The 25,742-nt window shown below is 36.4% G+C and overlaps 1 protein-coding gene across 1 annotated transcript in view; it reads left to right on the top strand.

The window, feature by feature from the left end:
* Nucleotides 1–4,839, top strand: part of NRK (Nik related kinase) — a 575,538-nt gene extending 570,699 nt beyond the window's left edge. Inside the window, exons 31-32 of the mRNA XM_053699167.1 lie at nucleotides 2,032–2,171; nucleotides 3,697–4,839. Of these exons, the coding sequence (XP_053555142.1) occupies nucleotides 2,032–2,171; nucleotides 3,697–3,777 (221 nt within the window). The 3' untranslated portion in view covers nucleotides 3,778–4,839. The remainder of the gene's footprint in view (nucleotides 1–2,031; nucleotides 2,172–3,696) is intronic.
* The last annotated feature ends 20,903 nt before the right edge of the window (nucleotides 4,840–25,742 follow it).

Here is a 25,742-nt window from a genome sequence, read left to right as displayed (position 1 = left end):
GTGAGTGGTACACCAGAATAAGAGTGTATACTAATAAAACAGAATTAGCCTAAGTACAACTGTAGCAAGTGCATCATGCAAAAAACTAATAAACAATAATACAAACAATAGTGTTCAAAATTAGTGTTCCAAAAATAGTGTTCCAAAAAATAGAAAAATGCACTGCAGTGCAAAAAAAGGGGGGTAGCAAAATAATTGTATAGATACAATCAAATAGTGAGTGAGTGCAAATGGATATAAAAATGCTAGCTACTTAATCCAGTGAGGTTAATATATAATTAAATAAAATACACAATATGCAATAACATAAAAAATAAAATACACAATATGCAATAACATAAAAAAAAAATATATAAAATATAATCCAAAAAAGTGTTCAAAAAGTTGATCAACAAATGTTAGTGAAGAACAAAAATAAGTCAATCAAAACTAAAAAATGGAAAAAATGGGTGTTGAAAAGCAAGGTGAAAGTGAGGAAATTGATTCCTTCCAATGTTAGTTACTTTAACAGATCCAAATTCCTGAGTGTGGTTGCTGAAGTAGCTGATTGGATCCTAGCACCTGTCAGCTGCTCCTATGGTATCCTAAAAAGTGTCCCTGTAAAAAAAGAGTCCCTGTAAAAAAAAGTGTCCCTGTTTTTACAGGGACACTTTTTAGGATACCATAGGAGCAGCTGACAGGTGCTAGGATCCAATCAGCTACTTCAGCAACCACACTCAGGAATTTGGATCTGTTAAAGTAACTAACATTGGAAGGAATCAATTTCCTCACTTTCACCTTGCTTTTCATCACCCATTTTTTCCATTTTTTAGTTTTGATTGACTTATTTTTGTTCTTCACTAACATTTGTTGATCAACTTTTTGAACACTTTTTTGGATTATATTTTATATATTTTTTTTTTATTTTTTTTTATGTTATTGCATATTGTGTATTTTATTTTTTATGTTATTGCATATTGTGTATTTTATTTAATTATATATTAACCTCACTGGATTAAGTAGCTAGCATTTTTATATCCATTTGCACTCACTCACTATTTGATTGTATCTATACAATTATTTTGCTACCCCCCTTTTTTTGCACTGCAGTGCATTTTTCTATTTTTTGGAACACTATTTTTGGAACACTAATTTTGAACACTATTGTTTGTATTATTGTTTATTAGTTTTTTGCATGATGCACTTGCTACAGTTGTACTTAGGCTAATTCTGTTTTATTAGTATACACTCTTATTCTGGTGTACCACTCACACTGATCACTTGTTATTACCTCTGTTTTTATTGTAATTATCAGCTTTGGCCCTTTGAGCCGCTTCTGTAAGATATTCCTGTATTTGTAATTTTATTTATATGTGCTTTTTACATTTTTTATATATAGTCTTTTATTACTGATGCTTTTTAACATGGTTCATTAAATAATCTTCTTTTATCTCTCTGTGAGTATATTTATCCCTTGGCCTCTTGTTGGCGCTGTATTCACTTCTTACTACTTGTGCAGAAACTACAAGAGGGACCAAGTAAACAATATAGGCCAGAATACAAGTGGAGAGCTAAAAAAATATTAGTGCTCCACTCAGCAATACCAGCGCACGCTAGTACCACAGCATGAGAACTCGCGCAGGGGATAAGTAGCACATTGATGGCAGCAATTTGTAAATATATATGCATATGCTTATATACATATATATTTACAGTGTGTGTTAATATGTGTATATACATCCCACACCCGCCAACTTTAGCCCCCAAAAACTACCCAGGCAGTTGTTTTTTATAAAAAAAAGCATTTTTTTTTCACACAATGCTATAATACCCTCTATTTTGAGGGCATTTGGAGCACTTTTAGAAAATTTACCAGAGATCTGGTTATTTATTGCACGCCCGCAAACTGGCTAATTTGCCTGTTTGCAGGTGCACAATAAATTAGCGATCCACTTGTAATCTAGCCATGTATGTCCCCAAGTAGAACATTCATTTATATTTTAAATATATTGATAGAAAAAAAAATATTACTGCATTCTAAATTTATTTCAGCTTATCTTCAATCAAATCAAATAATGGGCTGGGGAGAGAAAGCCATTGAACTACGGTCTGGAGAAACTGGAAGTTTGGAAGGTGTATTTATGCACAAGAAGGCACAAAAGCTAAAGTTTTTATGTGAAAGAAATGACAAGGTGAGTTTGTGATATTAGAAACATAGCATTTGACGGTAAATAATAACCAAAAAGCCTATCAAGTCTACAGATAGTACTTATGAAGTGTAAACTTATTTTAGTGTAACCGTATAAGGGCCTTATTTGCTAAAGCTCTCTGGTTTGGCAAGATTATTGAAAAAGTGTTTTCCATACTGCGAGGTACCTTAAAATGTTATAAAGGCAAATTTAAGATATTAATCTCACTTAGAGCCCAGTGATAAAAAAAAACGTGTTGCCATGGAGAGAAATCACTCAGAGAAGCCTATTTATCAAATGTCTGTCGGACCTTATCCGACAGAGCGGATCAGGTCCGACAGACATCGCTGAATGCGGAGAGCAATACGCTCTCCTTATTCAGCATTGCACCAGCAGCTCTTGTGAGCTGCTGGTGCAACGCCGCCCCATGCAGAAGCCGTCAGCAGGGGGTGTCAATAAACCCGATCGTACTCGATCGGGTTGAATTGTGGCGATCTCTGTCTGCCTCATCATAGCAGGTGGACAGGTTATGGAGCAGCGGTCCAGACTCGCCAGAAACTCAGTCCCTCAAGCTCCATTCCGAGCTTGATAAATGGGCCTCAGAATTTTTGTTTTTCAAGCGAGATAAACAGTTCTCAAGTTAAAATCTGCAGTACTGATGAAACTTCTTCTTGCCAGACCAGACACATACTTTACAAAATAATGGTTTATATCATTCAAATTATACTTAAAAACTTTGAAACATGTTCACTTATTAAATGTAGTCATTTAAATGTCAAATTTATTATTGTAATGAAGTTTTTGGAACTTGGTACATGGCACTTTCAAATGGTACTTTGGTGTCACTCTAATGCTCAGCCACTGACCAGAAGTTAAAGGGACACAAAACCCAATTATTTTCTTTCATGATTTAGAAAGAGCATACAATTTTAAACAACTTTCTAATTTACTTCTATAATCTAATTTGCTTAATTTTCTTGATATACTTTTCTGAAAAGCATATCTAGATAGGCTCAGTAGCTGCTGATTGGTTGCTGCACATAGATGCCCCGTGTGATTGGCTCACACGTGTGCATTGCCATTTCTTCAACAAAGGATATCTACTGAATGAAGCAAATGAGATAATGCAAGTAAATTGGAATGTTTTTTAAAATTGTATTCTCTACTTGAATCATGAAAGAATTTTTTGGGGTTTAGTGTCTCTTTAACCACTTGTCTGCCTAGGGTTTAGCATTAACTCTTTAAAATGAGCCATTAGCACAGACATGACTATGGAGCAAAGGTTCTAAATCTTACTTGATAACATGTAAATAAGGTAGCAGGAAATACATACCATTTTATGGGTCAAATAAGGTAGCAGGAAATATATAAAATGTTATTGGTCAATACAAATGTTTTCAAACTCCTAAACTTTTCAATAATTATGTATCTTGTTTCTGTACTATATTGTTCTTTGAAGGCAGAAGAAGTGTACATTCAAAAAGTATTGATGTGCTTTAATTTACTCACTTTATATTTTCCTTTTCAGGTATTTTTTGCTTCGATACAATCTGGAAGCAGTCAAATTTACTTTATGACTCTAGGACAACACATGCTATTTAACTGGTAAAAATGGTGGGAGATATCCACACTATTGGCACTATTACCGTCAACAGTCCTGCTGTGTTTCTTGTTAATGGCAGACATGTTTTTTTGTGTAAGTTAAAGCTGCTGGAAAATGAATGTAGCATTAACCATCGATGGGTCTACTATAGATGTTCACCTACTGTAGTACCTCCTGATCTTACATTACAGTTGACTTCAGATTTTTGATGTGTGGAGATATAATTGTAACTGAAGAGGGTATACAGTTACATTCTATGTATAACTATGTGTAAGTTCACTAAAAGCTATTGCTACCAGCTTTTCTGTCTCCAGGAGCAGCAAGTTTTTCAGTATTATGGAACTATTACTATGCAGAATGCAGAACGACTCAGACTCTGAAACCTGGAGGCTATAAATCTTTATATATATATTTTTAGACTGAAATATCATCCATTAAACCTCAATGTCTTACTCATATTACAGTTTATAATCATAAACAGAAAATGCTGTGTTAATGCCTCATGAAATTGCCATTACTCATATATTCTACTTGGAAGTCAACCAATTATTGTCAAAAAGTTAAGGAACATCAAAGTAATTCTGCCTTTCTGATAAGTACTAAGAAATAACTTATTGCACTTTTTTGCCTCCGAATTTTATGCATTTATCATGTTTCACTGACACTGTAATAATACTCTTTACTTGAATGATATGGAATTCTAGTACATTTTAAAAATCATATATTCAGCAATGTAAAATATATTTGTAATATATTGTGAGTCATAATTAAGTAGTCACATGCAATGCATGAAAAAATAAATCGATTATATATGCCAATGCATTTTCTTACATAATTGTAAATAAAGCCATTTAAAATGCACTCTAGTATGTCAAGTCTTACACAAATTCATAAAAATTACTTATTTTAGACATACCATTTTATTACAATTATTTTGTATAAAACGAATAAGCATTAAAAGTTCTTTATAAGATGTATAAATAGAAGTTATGCAATTTATGTTGTATGTGTGAATCCCAGTCATATACTGTATAAGTGCAATATATTATAAAACACATTTATAACCTATTTCAATATGGGATATTCATCAAAGCAGTACACATTGGAGTTAAAATGTCATTTTCTTATTATATCAAAACTCTAAACATTTACCATTAGAATTTTAGTTATTTACATTTACCTTTACTTGTAGAAGTTTCAACTCTCTCACAGTTTATGAGATTGCTCAAATCTGTCCCCCTTTCCCTTCTTTTCACTATATATTTTCTGGTTTCACAAAATGATTACCAAAGCACCACCCACAAATATTTATTATTGTTATCATCATCAGCTATTTGTAGATAGAGTCCGCAGTGCTATAAACATAGGCATGATCTGCAAGCTAACATTTATAGGAATCAAGTGAGTAGAGGGCCCTGCCGAGATTTGCACTATTGTAGTCAGTTCTTATGAAGGTGTTCTTCAAACAGCTTGGCTCATAGGCTTACACGCTAAGGGGTTTCAAGGGGATAACAATGGGGTTAGAAAAGGTTAGTGTAGGTTGTATGCATCCCTGAACAGTAGAGTCTTTAAGGAGTGCTTGAAACTTTCAAAACTAGGGGAGAGTCTTGTGGAACGAGGCAGAGAGGTCCACAAGATAGGGGTCAGTCTTCAGAAGTCCTGTAGATGAAAGGTAACAAGAGAGGAGTAGAGGAGAGGTGATGGGAGAGAGAGTATCTGGAGACAAGGTCTGAGATATAGGGGGGAGAATTGCAGTTGAGGGCCTTGTACGCCAGAGTGAGAATTTTGTGTTGGCAGAGAGGTGCAGCAGAAGAGTGACATGTAAGGAAGACAAGCCTGGCAGAGGCATTCATTATGGATTGTAAAGGAGCTAGATTGCAGCTAGGGAGACCAGAGAGGATGGAATTGCAGTAATCAAGGTGGGATGAGAGAGTGGATTAAAATCTTAGTTGTCTCTTGTGTAAGGAAATGTCAAATTTTAGAGGTGTTTTTATGGTGAAAGCGTCAGGAACTGGCCAAAGACTGAATGTGAGGAGTGAAAGAAAGATCTGAGTCAAGTGTGACCACAAGACATCAGGCATGCAGGATAGGGGTAATGATGGCGTTATCGGCAGTTATACAAAAGTGTGAGGGGGGGATTTTGTAAGAAAGTGGGGGGAATAAGGAGCTCAGTTTTGGAGAGATTTAGCTTAAGCTAGTGAGAGGACATCCAGAAGAGAAAGACAGTTAGTGACAGGTGTTAGCAAGGAAGGAGATAAGTCTGCTGTAGAAAGGTTGATTTGGGTGTCATCAGCATACAAATGATATTAAAACCTGTGGGAATTAACCTAATGATGACGTGTAGATTGAGAAGAGAAGGGGACCAAGGACAGAGCCCTTGCGGTACCCCAACAGAAAGTGGTAAAGGGGCAGAGAATGCACCAGAAAAGGCTACACTAAAAGTATGGTTAGACAAGTTAGACAGGTAGGAAGAGGCAGGAAGGATTGAATGGTTTGGATCAAGAGAGTGTGGTCAACACTATCAAAGGCTTCAAACAGATCAAGGAGGATAAGCAGAGAGAAGTGGCCTTTCAATTTTGCTGTAAGTAGGTAGTTGGTAACCTTAATGATTGCTGGCTCTGTGGAGTGTTGGGGTGAAATCCAGATTGCAGTGGATCAGGGAGGGAGTTTAATGTAAGGAAATGTGATAGACGTGCATATACTAGCTTTTCAAGACGTTTTGAGGCAAGGGGGAGTAGGGAAATAAAGTGATAGTTGGATTATGAGGTTGGATTGAGAGAAGGTTTTTTGAGGAAGGTGTGACCAATGCATGTTATAGAGATGACGAAAATATACCGGTGCTGAGGGATAGGTTGAAAATGTGTGTAAATATAGGCGTAAGGGTAGAAGAGAGGGAGGGAAGCAGCTGTGAGGGGATGGGATCAACGGGACAGGTAGTGATGTGAGAGGACAGTATAAGGGTAGATACTTCTTCCTCAGTAACATGGCAAAAGAGCTGAATTTATGTATTTGTTTGTTTTGGATGATTGTGAGCTTTTGAGGGAGTTGGAAATTGATAGAATGTTGAGAGATGATTTTGATTCTGATGGAATCAATTTTGCTATTGAAGTGAGCTGAGAGATAAGTTGTTTTAGGTTTGAAGAAAGATTAGAGATAAAAGTAGAGAAGTATTCTTGCTTAGAAAGGTTAAGGGCAGAATAGTAGGATTTCAAGATAAACTTGTAGTGAAGAAAGTCAGTATGGAAACATCTGCATAGGTAGCGTGTCAGAGGGGTATGCCAGGCCTGAGGATGAGTGTGTGACTTCCGAGCTATGGTAGGAGGGGCCAAATTATCAAGGACCAATGTAAGGGAGGAATTGTAGTGGCAGATAGATTGGTCAGGGCAGAAAAAGGAGGGGTGGAAGAGAGCAGAGGTTTGAGAGAGCTTGTGAGATGTTTCTGATCAAATGACTTAATGCTTCTGTGGAGTTTGGTGGTGTGAGGGATAGAAGGAGGGTAAGTTGTAGGGAGTGATGATGGTCAGAAATAGGAAAAGGGAAGTTTGTGAAGCTTGAGATAGTGCATCGAAAGTTGAAAATCAGATCAAGGGAGGGACTTTCTTTGTGGGTGGAAGAGACAGTCTATTGTGACAGACCGAAAGAGGAAGTGAGTTGCAGTAGTTGTTTTGCAGAGGAGGCAGTGGGATTGTCAATAGGGAGGTTGAAGTCCCCAAGAATGACGGCAGGGGTGTCTGAGGGGAGGAAAAAAGGTAGACAAGCAGCAAAATGATCTAGAAATTGAGTTGAGGACCCAATATCCAATCCCACCTAGAATCCACTTCCATGCTACACACTCAATAAAGTACTTTCACACTTTGTTGGGCAGACTTTGACAGATAAGAACAGCCAGTGAATAAAAATGAAAAACAAAACTTAAAAACATTAAAAAGTCTTGGTCAAACTATGCCCTTAAGAGATAATAAATCTTAATAATACGTTGTGTGTAAAAAGATTACAGTTATAATTTCTAAGAACGATAGGAGTTTACAATCTCAAAATAGGATGTTTTCATTTTACTTTAATAAATATATATGTTTTTCGCTCACTATGGTGTAAGTTTAAATGTAATTTAAAGGGACATAAAACCGTTGTTTTTTTTCTTTTATGGTTCAGATAAATTATACAAATGTAAACAACTTTCCAATTTACAATTTTCTTTGTTATCCTTGGTTAAAAAGCAGGAAGGTGAGTTCAGGAGTGTACACGTGTCTGCAGCACTATATGGCAGCACTTTTGCAAAAATGTTATACAGCATTAGATGGCAGCACTATTTCCTGTCATGTAGTACTCCAGACATTTGCATGCTACCTATCTAGATATCTCTTCAAAAATTAATAACATGAGAACAAAACAAAGTTGATAAAAAAATAAATAATTGGAAACACTTTTAAAATTGTATTCTCTATCTGAATCATGAAAGAACAATTTGGGTTTCAAGTCCCTTTAAATGTAAGGAGAACAATGTATCCTCTTTGCTGTGGCGGCCTATTTTATAAAAGCTATGACTTTGTGTGTACTCTGTGGTATAAATAGACAGAAGAGAATAAGGCCTAGTTTCCATTGAGGTGGTAAAGTTTGGAAACTGGTGCTAAAAACATTTATCTCAATTAAAGTCTATGGAGAATTTTTATGTTACCACCAGTTTGCATACTTCACTACCTCAATGGAAACTAGGCCTAAGTTGGCAAGTAGGAGAGAAGGAAGATGGTAACTTAAGTAGAAAGAGGGGATAATTAAATAGAGAGAGTAAAAGATGGTGGCTAATAGAAAAAAAACGAAGAAAAGATTAAATAGGATGATGTGGAAAGTGAAAAAACTAAAATGTAAAGATCACATGGTTGGTGGGAGGCTTTTTTATTATTGTCTTTTAATTTCCTTTCATTAAGGAGTCATGACCTTTTTTTTGTCCTTACAAGAAACTTGTTTATCAATGTAGCAGTAGGGTGGACTTCATAGAATGTGGAATAAGACAGGAGAAAGTGTCTTGAAGTTGTTCTGTTGTACGCAAATTAGGAACAATAAAGTAGGTTTAAAAAAGATATTAGCATTTGATAAGCAATCTGCATAAAAAGCTGAATTAAAAGCATATTAAAGTCATATTTATATGCATATTAAATATCAGCAATTAAACACTGCAAAATGCATTAATCATCTAAAATGGTTATTGTGTTAGAAATGAGTATGTTTACCTGGTCTCCTTTACTGTGACCAATCAGAGGAAAGATAGAGAGAAATATCAAAATCTTTCTCAGATGTACTGCTACTTCTGTAATCTCTCTTCTCTGTCTATTTCTCACTATGTCCCACTTCCAGCAATTCTATTCTGTTTATTCTATACCAGTATCTTATACTGTCTACCTTCTCATGTTTCTGACCATACAGCTTTTTTCATTCATGTTATCATATATTCTTTTCCATCCACAACTCCCATTATTATTTTATCCATCCATTATGTGTACTCTCTTCCCATCCTAAATTGATACATATTTTTTTTTTTCCTTGTCTCACATATTCTTTTTTACTAATCCACTTAATCCTTCAGGATTTACCCACTAGCACCTCTATCATCTCATCACCCAGCTCTTTGTTCCTCTAGCTCCACATGAGATCTTCCTTTCTTTTTCTTTACTAATCCCCTCATTTACTCACCTTTGTAACTTTTATGCACATCTTCAACTAAACTCTTTACTCTTTTCTTTCTATGTCTACCTCCAGCCTAGTTTGTTACTCTTTGCTCATGTATCTGTTCCTACATTCTTCAATCCACACCTTTATACACTTTTTCCATTGTTTTTCTATAGTATATCCATCATCATTTTTTTTTAATTTTTTGGTGTATCTCCTTCAATTCCTGTCCTAATCACATTTTTATCCATCTTCCTAACTTGTATTTCTTGTCTATTTCTAAACCCTATGCACTTTATTCATATTTTGCTTCACTCTTAGTTTTCTCTTTAACCTCCCATTACCCTTACTTTTTACGCATATTTACCTCTGTAACCATATTTATCACATTGTTTTCTGACACACCTTTATCCACTCTCCTATTCAACAACTCCTGCTTTTTTCTTTCTTTCCTCAAGATCTCTTTCTCTATTCCATTTCAGCTCTCTACCTTGTCATTGTCTTTCATTTGCTCATTTCTTTATCTTCCATCAATCTTTCATTACCTACCTCTCCATCCTTACTTTCACACTCTGAGGCCAAATTATCAAACTCCGAATGAGGTTTGATACCCCTGTTTCCGCGCGAGCCTTCAGGCTTGCCGGAAACAGCAGTTATAAAGCAGCGGTATAAGGACAGCAGCTCCATAACTGATCCGCTGCCTTTGAGGCTGCGGTCTTCAATCCACCCGATCCTATACGATTCGGCTGATTGACACCCCCTGCTAGCGGTCCCCTGCAGATTGGCCACTGCTTGTGCAATGATAAATGCAGACATATGCTTTCTGCATTTATCGATATCTGTTGGACATGATCCGCTGAGCAGATCATGTTGAACAGGCCGATGATAAATCAGCCCATCTGTCTTTATCCCTATCTTCTTTCCATCTCTTCTTTCTTTCATCAGCTCTATCTTTCACTTTATTCCTCATCATTCTTTAGCCACAAATAATTTATTTGTTTTTATCACTTCCTCATAATTCTCATTATTTGTCAACAACTCTCTTAACCCCCAGTGACTTTACTGATTTACCTGGCAATGCTATCTTTCCTTTGCAATCCTTCACCTCTGATTTCTCATTTGCTGTATCCCACACACCATCTCTTTTGTTAATTTCAGTCTCCAACATATAAACATATTTTCATATAAAATCAATGATTGTCAGTCCAACTAGTTTTTCCTTTCTGTATTAATTTCCTTCCTTATTTCCTACCAGCAACAATTTACCTTTATATATCTTATTTCCTAACTCCAAAACCTCAACCTCACCTCTTGTTGCCTCCAACCTGTAATCTTCTCTTCAACAGCAATCTTTTTATTATTCCATCTCTTTCAAATACCATCCACCCATGCTGTATTTCTTTATATGCCCTCATTCCCATTGTTCTTTCTTTTTAACCCACTTTAATGTATACATTCCTCTATTCTTGAGCTCCATTACTATAATCCATCATTCTCTCTATCCTTACAACTATCTCCTTTTCCTAATCAACTGTTTTTTCAATTCCCTTCCATCCCTTTTACATCTCTTTTATTCCTCATTCCTTTACCCCCATACATTTGTATCTCTCTTCCCCTTCTTCATTTTTCCATACTTCTCTTCTTTTATCCCATCCTTTCCCATTTCACTGTTACCTGCTTCTTGTATCATTTTTTAACCTTTCTCTATTCCTGTGTTCCATGTCATTGGAATCACAAATCTTCTGCTTTAACTTCACATTTATACTTTGTTTTTTCCATAATCATTCACATCACTTGTTTCCTTCTCCCATCTCTCAAACCACTGAATTATGTCCCCATCATATCCCCTACTAGTCCCAATTTTATAATTGTATTTTTTACCCCATTTCAAAATTTCTATGTCTTTCAATCTTTCTTACAAATATCTTTTCCACAAGTATACTTCTAATCAATAAGACTATTTCCATTCTCTCCATTTATTTATTTCCACTACTTTTTGTCATCATATATCTTCATCCCCTTTATTCACATCACTTTGTCCCTCATTCTATCTCCTCCATATTCATCCCAAACATCCCTGAACTTAGATTTCTCACTATACAATTCTTTCTAATCTACTTTCCCTATTTTTCTATCCTCATTTTTACTTTCCATACTTTTTTCCCACCACTTTCATTTATCTCTTTATACCTCCAGGTACTCTCTGTCTAACTTTTTCATTTTTATGTATTCTCCTCATCCCTTTTTTACCATCACCCTTTTTTGCCCATATCCTCTTCATTTGTACTCTTCTCTGTTACCACTATTTTCTTTAGTCTATATGTCAAACTTTTCATTACCATTATCTCTCCCAATCCTGTACCTTAAAAATCTATCTACTCCTGTTTCTGTCCCTCATTTCCTCCTCCATTCTCTTTTCATCATCATTTTGTTACGTCTTTAACAATCCACGATTTTTGTTTCTGGGATGTTCACATCTTTACTGATATTTCTTTCTATGAAATCTATGTTCTTTTTACTATCTCTACTGTGGTTGCATCACAAAACTCGCTAGCCTTCATTTCAGTGTGTGTCATTTTCCAGTTTTTGTTTATACCTCCTTTTCATCATCCATGTATTTATCTAAACACTCCAGATTATTTAATTTTCAAACTATGCACTTCAGTCAACAATTCCAACCAATCTGTTAACATTTTTACAGAAACAGAAAGCGAGAGCCCACAAACACAAGAAGATGAAATAAATATTACATTTTTTAACTAAAAATGTCAAATAATCATACAATATTTACAATCCAAATATTAAATACACAATACTAGGGAAGTAATATATAAATATAAATACAGGAAAAGAAATACAAAATAAAATACCATGGAAATGCACCAAAAAACAGTGTGGTAGCTATAGTACACATTTTTCTGGAAGCAATTTTCAGAATGCCTTCATCATCTTTAATGGCAGTATTCATGCAATGGCCTCTCTTTGTCTCACCCTTTTTATTTCTAAAGTCCATAAACTTAAAGGGACATGGAAGTCAAAATTAAACCTTTACACTTCATACAGAGTGTACACTTTCCAATTTTCTTCTATTAACAGTTACCTCTTTCTATTAGCAGCCTTCTTGAAACATAACTTATTTCCATGAGAGTATACTGCGGTAGGCTCGGATGTGTTCATGTTATGTGAATACAATGTGGTTGATCACAATCTATTGGCTGATATATATTTGCAGGTTTTGAGCTCCCAATATGCAAGTTTCAAGCCAATCACAATTGCTGGTTTTCAAGTGTTTTTCAGACCTGAAAATTTGTTATTTATTGGTTCACTGATAAAAGCCCTTATATTAAACATGGGACACTCCGGTTCAAGGTGACAACAATCCATTTTCTTGAAACTTTTAAACATGTTTTCAGGAACATTTTTCCCATTACTTTTGACAACTAAATACACTAGATTTTGCAAAGGCATTTGATACAGTGCCACACGAGAGATTAATGCACAAAATTAAGGGACTGGGAATAGCTGAAAATGTTAGCTCATGGATAAATAACTGGATAAAAGATAGGGAGCAACGAGTAGCAGTAAATGGATCATACTCAGATTGGACAAAGGTAATCAGTGGCGTCCCCCAGGGATCGGTACTGGGCCCTGTTCTTTTTAATATTTTTATAAATGACTTGGAGCAAGGATTAAATAGCGACATCTCTATTTTTGCAGATGATACTAAGTTAAGTAAGGTCATTAGGTCAGAGCAGGATGAACTCTCTTTGCAAAGGGATTTGCTAAAATTAGAACTATGGGCAAGTGAATGGAAAATGAGATTTAATACGGAAAAATGTAAGGTTCTACATTTTGGAAGTAAAAATAAGCAGGCTATGTATTTTTTAAATGGGACAAGACTTAGCCAAACACAGGAGGAAAGGGATTTGGGAGTAGTAATAGATAACAAGCTAAAGATGAGTGCACAATGCAGGGCAGCGGCTTCAAAGGCTAATAAGATACTAGCATGTATTAAAAGAGGCATTGATTCAAGGGAGGAAAGCATAATTCTGTCATTATATAAAGCCCTGGTAAGACCTCACCTTGAGTTTGGAGTGCAGTTCTGGGGACCGATTGCTAAAAAAGATATTGCAGAACTAGAAAAAGTTCAGAGAAGGGCCACAAAGCTAATAAGGGGATTGGAGAAATTAACCTATGAGGAGAGGCTAGCCAAACTGGGTCTGTTCTCTTTAGAAAAAAGGCGCTTGAGAGGTGACATGATTACTTTATATAAATATATTCAAGGCCCATATACAGAGATGGCAGAAGCTCTTTTTATTCCAAGAAAATTGGTTCTGACAAGAGGTCATAATTTAAGGTTGGAGGAAAGGAGATTTAATCTCCTGCAATGGAAACGTTTTTTCACTGTAAGAGCAATAAAATTGTGGAACTCATTACCAAAGGAGGTAGTGAATGCCAATACCATAGATACATTTAAAAATAGTCTGGATAAATTTCTGTATATAAACAAAATTCATGGATATGATTGCTAGTATTAAATGGGTCACATTTTAATGGGGTTATTTAAGCTTAACTGGAGCTTTTTGTAAGTATTTTAGATTTGTATAGGTTGAACTCGATGGACTTCAGTCTTTTTTCAACCTTATCTACTATGTTACTATGTTACTATGTTATGTTAGATAAAGTTTCAAAACAGCCTTTCTGACATATTTGTTAGTGTTTCAAAACTTTTTGGAATGAAACAGTTAGGTTGGCCATGTGAAAAACACACTGAAAATACCCTAAAATGCCATTTTGGGTGATGATATGGAATTATGGTCTAGTTTCATTAAAGTTCTCTTTATCTCTCTTGTGTATTTATCCAGAAGTGCATGTATTTTATTAGCCATAAAAGTGATATCTCATACAGCTAGAAAAACAGAAAACAGAATACTCAACCACATCTAGAAATGACATTTTGAAAATATTGGAATTTAGTTAATGCACTCACTTCTGAAATGTAAAGTTAAAGTATTTTAATTTTGTTACAAACACGATTTGTTTCTGCAGTCATTTGTGAACAAGATCAGATTATTTGCCATTAAGTTTTGTTTAGTAGCACTGAAGATGTTTCGCAAGGATTTTTTTTTATAATACAAGTCCAAAAGCTGACTTTTTAAAAAGCGCCATATTTCCTTATATCTTGTGTCATGATTTGGTGACAGTAATAGAAAATATTGCAAAGTTGCAAAACGTTTGTTGTTTTTTTTTTTCTATTTTAATGTACACATTACATTAGATTAGATTAGATTATTTTTAATGTTTTCTAAGGTTTTTTTTTAACATTTTGTTTAAAAATATACTTTTTTGTAAAGAGGTTATTCTGCAAAGGAAGATTTAATTCTGTAAGGAAAGATTGTTTTGGTGAGATTATTGTGGCTCCCTTTTTTTTTTTTCAATGGCGCAAAAGTCACAAAATCGTGATTTCACAATTTTCAGTGTTTGAATGGCTATAATCCTGTTATATTTTTTGTTATGTTTTTATATTGTTATTTTTATATTGTTATATGTTATATTTCTACAAGATATACATTTCCTGCACTGTTCCATTTGAGTGTAATGCAAAATTTAAAAAACCCCATAAATAATATATTATTATAAAAAATTTTTGAATACACCACTTTTAGGGCAAGATTACAGGTCACGCGGCAAATCAGTTGCGAAAACACCACACATGTTTTGGCTTCTTTGCATTTGGGGTTGCGCAGTTATTACAAGTTGCAAAATAACTTTTTTGTAAGCCACGTAATCCAAACAGCCAAATTGCGCACAAGTTCACCTATTCCCCATAGAAGTCAATGGAGAAGACAAATAGAAAAAAACCCCACAAAAAACCCTTATATGTTGTGCAAAGCCCTTGACGTATTCTCCTCGAAAGTGTACATGAAAAAGCAAATATTTCATATTGCAAAAAAATGTAGTTAGGGAATATGTTCTATTTATTTATAAATAAGTATTTCTCTATATTTGTGATGCTTTTTGGATTGATATATCTATTTATAGCAAGATATGTATATGAATATATACAGTCATATGCAAACGTTTAGGCACGCCTGACAATTTCCATGATTTTCAATTATAAATAATTGGGTGTTTGGATCAGCAATTTCATTTTGATCTACCAAATAACTAAAGGACACAGTAATATTTCAGTAGTGAAATTAGGTTTATTGGATTAACAGAAAATGTGCAATATGCATCAAAACGAAATTTAACAGGTGCATAAATTTGGGCACCCTTGTCATTTTGTTGATTTGAATATCTGTAACTACCTAGCACTGATTAATTGGAACACACAATTGGTTTGGTGAGCCCTTTAAGCCTTGAACTTCATAGACAAGTGCATGCAATCATGAGAAAAGGTATTTAAGGTGGCCAATTGCAAGTTGTTGTTCTTTTTGACTCTCCTCTGAAGAGTGGCAATATGGGGGCCTCAAAACAACTCGAAAAATTACCTGAAAACAAAGATTGTTCAACTTTATGGTTTAGGGGAAGGCTATAAAAAGCTATTGCTAAGATTTAAGCTGTCAGTGTCCACTGTGAGGAACATAGTGAGGAAATGGAAGACCACAGGCACAGTTATTGTTAAGGCCAGAAGTAAAATATCAGAAAAGCAAAGGCAAAGGATGGTGAGAACGGTCAAAAACAGACCACAGACCACCTCCAAAGACCTACAACATCATCTTGCTGCAGATGGTGTCACTGTGCATCGCTCAACAATTCAGTGTATGGGAGAGTGATTCGGAAGAAGCCTTTTCTGCACACATGCCACAAACAGAGTCGCTTGAGGTATGCAAACGCACATTTGGACAAGCCAGCTTCATTTTGTGGAATGTGCTGTGGACTGATGAAACAAAGATTGAGTTATTTGGTCATAACAAGGGGAGTTATACATGGCGGCAAAAGAACACAGCATTCGAAGACAAACACTTGCTAGCCACAGTAAAATTTGGTGGATGTTCCATCATGCTGTGGGGCTGTGTGGCCAGTGCCGGTACTGGGAATCTTGTTAAAGTTGAGGGTCACATGGATTCCACTCAATATCAGCAGATACTTGAGAATAACGTTGAGGAATCAGTCACAAAGTTGAAGTTAGACCGAAACTGGATATTTCAACAAGACAAGACCCAAAACACTGCTCAAAATCTACTCTGGCATTTATGCAGAGGAACAAGTACAATGTTCTGGAATGGCCATCCAAGTCCCCAGACCTGAATATCATTGAAAATCTGTGGGGTTATTTGAAGCGGGATGTCCATGCTCAGCAACCATCAAACCTAACTGAACTGGAGATGTTTTGCAAGGAGGAATGGTCCAAAATACCTTCATCCAGAATCCAGACACTCATTACAGGCTATAGGAAGTGTCTAGAGGCTGTTATTTCTGCTAAAGGAGGCTCTACTAAATATTGATGTGATATTTCTGTTGGGGTGCCCAAATTTATGCACCTGTCTAATTTTATTTTGATGCATATTGCACATTTTCTGTTAATCCAATAAACCTCAATTCACTACTGAAATATTACTGTGTCCAGTTATTTGATAGATCAAAATGAAATTGCTGAGCCAAACACCCAATTATTTATAAATGAAAATCATGGAAATTGTCAGGGGTGACTAAACTTTTGCATATGACTGTATATATGTCTAAATATCTTGATATCTATATGCAAATATCTCTTTGAAAATCCCTTTGAGATATTGTTAAATGCACATAATATTGTAATGTACAATATTTTCATTATCTCCATTGTTAAACATATCTCCATACATATAAATCCTTGTTTCTCTAGGTATGTGTATGTTTGTCATTGTCAAATCCCTTCGTCTGCTTTTTTTTTTTTATAACACCCGAGATCTCCTATCTTTGAGCCCTTATAACTTTTGTGTGCAATATTTTTTTAAAATAATTTTTATTAGACAGTGTTAATATGAGTATAACTGTACTTTCTAATGTATTTTTATAGTGTTTTTTTTGGTGAAACTACAGCTCTTTGAGCGTGGAAAGGATTATTGCATAAAAGGGGAATGCGCGCATGAAATCCAAAAATTTTCAAGACTTTTAATAGCTGCGCAATGGAAATTGATTTAGAAAGGACCATATTGCTTGTGGAAAACTCATACCACACAACTTGTAATCTTGCCCTTAAGGTTTTAACATTAAAAATCAGCTATTTAACACATATGCCGACTATACCCATAATGCCACTGTTTAAATTACTTTATTATTAAGTACCAAAAATCACTATGGTTTAGGGAAAAAAACGGTTAATTTTACACATATATACAGGGGGTCAGAGGTCGCAACTGCGACTGGGCCTCCGAGGGTGGGGGCCCAGCTTAATAAAAAATGTTGACCTGCCACTACCTGCACTGATATCATGTGAGTGTGACGTGATGCTTAACTAGTGTCGCTGTCTCTGACTACAGGGATTAGTGTTTCTGTTTTAGCCATTGGTGTTTATGTGTGTGTGTGTATGTATGTGACTGTGTGTGTATTTATGCGTGTGTGTGTGTATGTTTGTGGAACCAGCAAATTACAGACCTTGTTACTACAGCATGGGGGGGATGGGGGTAAACAGTGTCACTATACAGTACCACAATATACAGTACGGGGGGGGCTGGACCATGTCACAGACTACTGTGGTCACTTTATAAACCTGTTGCTCAAAATAAAGTGAACATTTTACTCAGTGCTGTGGACCGTCCTTTCTACACAAGTTGTTGTTTGGGGATTTGGTCATTTGTCCCCTGGTTTTCACGAGCACTAACCCTTTGGTGCTGTATCTATTATTACAAATTGATGTACAGTAATAGGGGTCAGACCATCTCACAGACTGTGGGCACAGGGTAACTCCTTTTGCAGACATAGGGGGGTAGTTATCAATGTGTCAACTTTCCTGCCTTCGCCGGCCCAATACGCCTGCCTAAGCTCGCCTCACATCGCCGCCGCGGACCTGAAAAATTTCGCCTAAGTTATCAAATAAAGCTGTCAAAAAGCCGCGGGGCTATGAGCAGCGGACTGTGAGAGTTATCACTCATCCGATCTCGCTCCTCTTCGGCTTTTTCCCAGCTTTATTGCTAGCCTGTCACTAAGCACTCACACTAAACTGCACTGTTCTACCCCCTATACCGGCGCCCCCCGCAACTAAATAAAGTTACTAACCCCTAAACCACCACTCCTAGACCCTGCCGCAACTCTGATAAATGTATTAACCCCTAAACCGCCACTCCTAGACCCTGCCGCAACTCTGATAAATGTATTAACCCCTAAACCGCCGCTCCCGGACACCGCTGCCACCTACATTATACCTATTACCCCCTATCCTGCCCCCCCTACACCGTCGCCACCTATAATAAATTTATTAACCCCTATCCTGCCCCCCACTACACCGCCGCCACTGTAATAAATTTATTAAGCCCTAAACCTAAGTCTAACACCCCCCTAACTTAAATATTAATTAAATAAATCTAAATAATATTTCTATTATGAACTAAATTAATCCTATTTAAAACTAAATACTTACCTTTAAAATAAACCCTAATATAGCTACAATATAAATAATAATTACATTGTAGCTATCTTAGGATTTATTTTTATTTTACAGGTAACTTTCGGCTAGATTTAGAGTTTGGCGGCCAAAGGGGTGCGTTAGCTACGCATGCTTTTTTTCTCCCGCACCTTTTAAATACTGCTGGTATTTAGAGTTCACAGAATGGCTGGGTTTTCAGTGCGTTAGGCTCCAAAAAGGGAGCGTAGAGCATAATTTAACGCCACTGCAACTCTAGATACCAGCGGTGCTTACGGACGCGGCCAGCTTCAAAACGTGCTTGTGCACGATATCCCCATAGAAAACAATGGGGCTGTTTGAGCTGAAAAAAACCTAACACCTGCAAAAAAGCAGCGTTCAGCTCTTAACGCAGCCCCATTGTTTTCTATGGGGAAACACTTCCTACGCCTGCACCTAACACACTAACATGTACCCCGAGTATAAACACCCCTAACCTTACACTTATTAACCCCTAATCTGCCGCCCCCGCTATCGCTGACACCTGCATATTATTATTAACCCCTAATCTGCCGCTCCCTACACTGCCGCAACATACATTATAATTATGTACCCCTAATCTGCTGCCCCTAACACCGCCGACCCCTATATTATATTTATTAACCCCTAATCTGCCCCCCACAACGTCGCCGCCAGCTACCTACAATAATTAACCCCTAATCTGCCGATCGGAGATCACCGCTACTATAATAAATGTATTAACCCCTAAAGCTAAGTCTAACCCTAACACTAACACCCCCCTAAGTTAAATATAATTTTTATCTAACTAAATAAATTAACTCTTATTAAATAAATTATTCCTATTTAAATCTAAATACTTACCTGTAAAATAAACCCTAATATAGCTACAATATAAATTATAATTATATTGTAGCTATTTTAGGATTAATATTTATTTTACAGGCAACTTTGTATTTATTTTAACCAGGTGCAATAGCTATTAAATAGTTAATAACTATTTAATAGCTACCTAGTTAAAATAATTACAAAATTACCTGTAAAATAAATCCTAACCTAAGTTACAATTAAACCTAACACTACACTATCAATAAATTAATTAAATAAACTACCTACAATTATCTACAATTAAACCTAACACTACACTATCAATAAATAAATTAAATACAATTCCTACAAATAAATACAATTAAATAAACTAACTAAAGTACAAAAAATAAAAAAGAACTAAGTTACAAAAAATAAAAAAATATTTACAAACATTAGAAAAAAATTACAACAATTTTAAACTAATTACACCTACTCTAAGCCCCCTAATAAAATAACAAAGACCCCCAAAATAAAAAAATGCCCTACCCTATTCTAAATTACAAAAGTTCAAAGCTCTTTACCTTACCAGCCCTTAAAAGGGCCCTTTGCGGGGCATGCCCCAAAGAATTCAGCTCTTTTGCCTGTAAAAAAAACCATACAATACCCCCCCCAACATTACAACCCACCACCCACATACCCCTAATCTAACCCAAACCCCCCTTAAATAAACCTAACACTAAGCCCCTGAAGATCTTCCTACCTTGTCTTCACCATGCCAGGTATCACCGATCATTCCAGGATCCGAAATCTTCATCCAAGCCCAAGCGGGGGCTAGACATCCATCATCCGGCTGAAGTCTTCTATCAAGCGACGGCTGAAGAAGTCCAGAAGAGGCTCCAAAGTCTTCATCCTATCCGGGAAGAAGAGTAGATCCGGACCGGCAACCATCTTCTTCCAAGCGGCATCTTCTATCTTCATCCGATGACGACCGGCTCCATCTTGAAGACCTCCACCGCGGACCCATCTTCTTCTTCCGACGACTTCCCGACGAATGACGGTTCCTTTAAGGGACGTCATCCAAGATGGCGTCCCTCGAATTCCGATTGGCTGATAGGATTCTATCAGCCAATCGGAATTAAGGTAGGAAAATTCTGATTGGCTGATGGAATCAGCCAATCAGAATCAAGTTCAATCCGATTGGCTGATTCAATCAGCCAATCAGATTGAGCTTGCATTCTATTGGCTGTTCCGATCAGCCAATCAGAATTTTCCTACCTTAATTCCGATTGGCTGATAGAATCCTATCAGCCAATCGGAATTTGAGGGACGCCATCTTGGATGACGTCCCTTAAAGGAACCGTCATTCGTCGGGAAGTCGTCGGAAGAAGAAGATGGGTCCGCGGTGGTGTCTTCAAGATGGAGCCGGTCGTCATCGGATGAAGATAGAAGATGCCGCTTGGAAGAAGATGGTTGCCGGTCCACATCTACTCTTCTTCCCGGATAGGATGAAGACTTTGGAGCCTCTTCTGGACTTCTTCAGCCGTCGCTTGATAGAAGACTTCAGCCGGATGATGGATGTCTAGCCCCCGCTTGGGCTTGGATGAAGATTTCGGAGCCTGGAACGATCGGTGATACCTGGCATGGTGAAGACAAGGTAGGAAGATCTTCAGGGGCTTAGTGTTAGGTTTATTTAAGGGGGGTTTGGGTTAGATTAGGGGTATGTGGGTGGTGGGTTGTAATGTTAGGGGGGGGTATTGTATGTTTTTTTTTACAGGCAAAAGAGCTGAATTCTTTGGGGCATGCCCCGCAAAGGGCCATTTTAAGGGCTGGTAAAGTAAAAGAGCTTTGAACTTTTGTAATTTAGAATAGGGTAGGGCATTTTTTTATTTTGGGGGTCTTTGTTATTTTATTAGGGGGCTTAGAGTAGGTGTAATTAGTTTAAAATTGTTGTAATTTTTTTATTTTTTGTACTTTAGTTAGTTTATTTCATTGTATTTATTTGTAGGAATTGTATTTAATTTATTTATTGATAGTGTAGTGTTAGGTTTAATTGTAGATAATTGTAGGTAGTTTATTTAATTAATTTATTGATAGTGTAGTGTTAGGTTTAATTGTAACTTAGGTTAGGATTTATTTTACAGGTAATTTTGTAATTATTTTAACTAGGTAGCTATTAAATAGTTATTAACTATTTAATAGCTATTGTACCTGGTTAAAATAATTACAAAGTTGCCTGTAAAATAAATATTAATCCTAAAATAGCTAAGATATAATTATAATTTATTTTGTAGCTATATTAGGATTTATTTTATAGGTAAGTATTTAGATTTAAATAGGAATAATTTATTTAATAAGACTTAATTTATTTTGTTAGATAAAAATTATATTTAACTTAGGGGGGTGTTAGTGTTAGGGTTAGAATTAGCTTAAGGGGTTAAACAATTTATTAGAGTAGAGGTGACCTCCGATCGGCAGATTAGGGGTTAATACTTGAAGTTAGCTGTCGGCGATGTTAGGGAGGGCAGATTAGGGGTTAATACTATTTATTATAGGGTTATTGAGGCGGGAGTGAGGCGGATTAGGGGTTAATACATTTATTATACTAGCGGTGAGCTCCGGTCGGCAGATTAGGGGTTAATTATTGTAGGTAGCTGGCGGCGACGTTGTGGGGGGCAGATTAGGGGTTAATAAATATAATATAGGGGTCGGCAGTGTTAGGGGTAGCAGATTAGGGGTACATAGGGATAACGTAGTTGGCGGCGGTGTACGGAGCGGCAGATTAGGCGTTAAAAAATTTAAATATAGTGGCGGCGATGTGGGGGGACCTCGGTTTAGGGGTACATAGGTAGTTTATGGGTGTTAGTGTACTTTAGAGCACAGTAGTTAAGAGCTTTATGAACCGGCGTTAGCCCAGAAAGCTCTTAACTACTGACTTTTTTCTGCGGCTGGAGTTTTGTCGTTAGATTTCTAATGCTCACTTCAGCCACGACTCTAAATACCAGCGTTAGAAAGATCCCATTGAAAAGATAGGATACGCAATTGACGTAAGGGGATCTGCGGTATGGAAAAGTCGCGGCTGGAAAGTGAGCGTTAGACCCTTTAATGACTGGCTCCAAATACCAGAGGGCGGTAAAAACCAGTGTTAGGAGCCTCTAACGCTGATTTTGACGGCTACCGCCCAACTCTAAATCTAGGCCTTTGTATTTATTTTAGCTAGTTAGAATAGTTATTAAATAGTTATTAACTATTTAATAACTACCTAGCTAAAATAAATACAAAATTACCTGTAAAATAAATCCTAACCTAAGTTACAATTAAACCTAACACTACACTATCATTAAATAAATTAAATAAATTACCTACAAATAACTACCATTAAATACAATTACATAAACTAACTAAAGTACAAAAAATAAAAAAAAAGCTAAGTTACAAAAAATAAAAAAAATAGGTTACAAACATTTTAAAAATATTACAACAATTTTAAGCTACTTACACCTAATCTAAGCCCCCTAATAAAATAACAAACCCCCCAAAATAAAAAAAATGCCCTACCCTATTCTAAATTAAAAAAGTTCAAAGTTTTTTTACCTTACCAGCCCTTAAAAGGGCCATTTGTGGGGCATGCCCCAAAGAATTCAGCTCTTTTGCCTGTAAAAGAAAAATACAACCCCCCCCAACATTAAAACCCACCACCCACATACCCCTAATCTAACCCAAACCCCCCTTAAAATAACCTAACACTAATCCCCTGAAGATCATCCTACCTTTAGTCGTCTTCACTCAGCCGAGCCACCGATGGAACTGAAGAGGAGACCCGGACCGGCAGAAGTGATCCTCCAAGCGGCGCTGAAGAAATCTTCCATCCGGGCGATGTCATCTTCCAAGAGGCGCTGAAGAAGTCTTCTATCCGGGCGATGTCATCTTCCAAGCCGGGTCTTGAATCTTCATCCCGCCGACGCGGAACATCCTTCTTTACCGACGGACTACCGACGAATGAAGGCTCCTTTAAGGGACGTCATCCAAGATGGCGTCCCTTCAATTCCGATTGGCTGATAGGATTCTATTAGCCAATCGGAATTAAGGTAGGAAAAATCTGATTGGCTGATTGAATCAGCCAGATTCAAGTTCAATCTGATTGGCTGATCCAATCAGCCAATCAGATTGAGCTCGCATTCTATTGGCTGTTTCGGCGGTTTAGGGGGTAATAACTTTATTTAGTTGCGGCGGTGTAGGGGGGACAGATTAGTGGTGTTTAGACTCGGGGTACATGTTAGGGTGTTAGGTGTAGACAGTTCCCATAGGAATCAATGGGATGCCTGGCAGCAGCAAACTTGTACTTTCGCTATGGTCAGACTCCCATTGATTCCTATGGGATCCGCCGCCTCCAGGGTGGCGGTTTGAAAACCAGGTACGCTGGGCCGGAAAAGTGCCGAGCGTACCTGCTAGTTTTTTGATAACTAGCAAAAGTAGTCAGATTGTGCCGAACTTGTGTGCGGAACATCTGGAGTGACGTAAGAATCGATCTGTGTCGGACTGAGTCCGGCGAATCGAAGTTTACGTCACAAAATTCTACTTTTGCCGGTCTCTAGCCTTTGATAACTAAGGCGAATCAGCCTAGCCACAAATACGCTGCGGAATTCCAGCGTATTTGAGGTTGACGGCTTGATAACTAGGCCCCCATATAATCTGATTCACATTTTAAATGTTAAAAAAAAAAGATATATATCAAATTCACCTTTTTTGGGGGGAGGGGGTACCCTTCTTAGATTCTTGCACCTGGGCCCTGTGGTTTCTAATTCAGCCTCTGCATGTACATTAATATTTTCATTACACACTTTCCAAAAGGATAAAACAAAATGTATTTGACAGCTTCATTTACATTACCAGTTTAAATCTCAATAGCAACAACTAAACAACCAAAAACACGTTTTCAGGAGGTTTCTGAGTAAAAACATACAATCTTTTTGTTCTGACAAATCCATTTGAAGTTGTGATCACTTGATAAACAAATTGCAAATATCATCTGAAACTGAACTACAATATTGGGAGCAGATGTTGGAAAGATTGTGATTGAGACCTGTATATCTAAAACCGTTATAAACGTAGTTATGCTCTTATGGAAGCAAGTTTTAGCAAAGTACACCAAGATAAAGAAATAAATTTTATAAAACAAGTAAATTTAGTTTTTTTTTATTATTATTATTCGTTATATCAGAATCATGAAAGCTTAATTTTATTTAAATATCCTTTTAATTTTACCATTTTTGCTCTGAACTGTCATATACCTAATTCGTCCTCATCAGGTTTTTCTTTTTTGAGCTCATTACTCATTCTTTCCCTTAATCCTCTTCCATATATCTTCCTACTTTTATATTTTATTCCTAAATTTTGATAACCTTGCACCAACCTCTCCTATACTTTTCTATCTCTTTTTTTTTTTATCTTTTCTATCTCTTATTTCCTTGCCCGTCCCCAAACTCTTCAAAATCCCTGTCGCTCTGTCTTCATCTATAATTTTTTTTATTATTTTTCTTAATCCAATCCCTCTCTATTTTATTTCTCTACTACCTAATGTCTTCAATTTTCATTATCTTCTCATCTTTCATTACTGAAGATCTAGAGAAAACAACTGTATTATGTATGCGTGTGACCTATATAAAAACTCTATTACTATTATGAAAAATATATTTTATATACATAAAAAAAGAAGCAAAACACACATTAAATGCAAAATTAGACCAACGAGTGAGAGAAGACCATACCAATATCAAAAATTGTATGGAAGAGGTTAGTGACTTATATTGGATATCTTTAGATACTGTACATATTTAAAACAAAATGAATAAATACAGTAAATGGAGTAAATTCAAGTGAGTTTAACTTTATACATATGATTAAAGAGACTTGTTGTCTTCTAATGCTTTCAAAC

This window comes from Bombina bombina, chromosome 1 (assembly GCF_027579735.1).
Source record: "Bombina bombina isolate aBomBom1 chromosome 1, aBomBom1.pri, whole genome shotgun sequence".
NCBI classification, from domain to species: Eukaryota; Metazoa; Chordata; class Amphibia; order Anura; family Bombinatoridae; genus Bombina; species Bombina bombina.
Note: the sequence above shows the minus strand (reverse complement) of the source record. Positions and strands in the feature narration are given on the sequence as shown.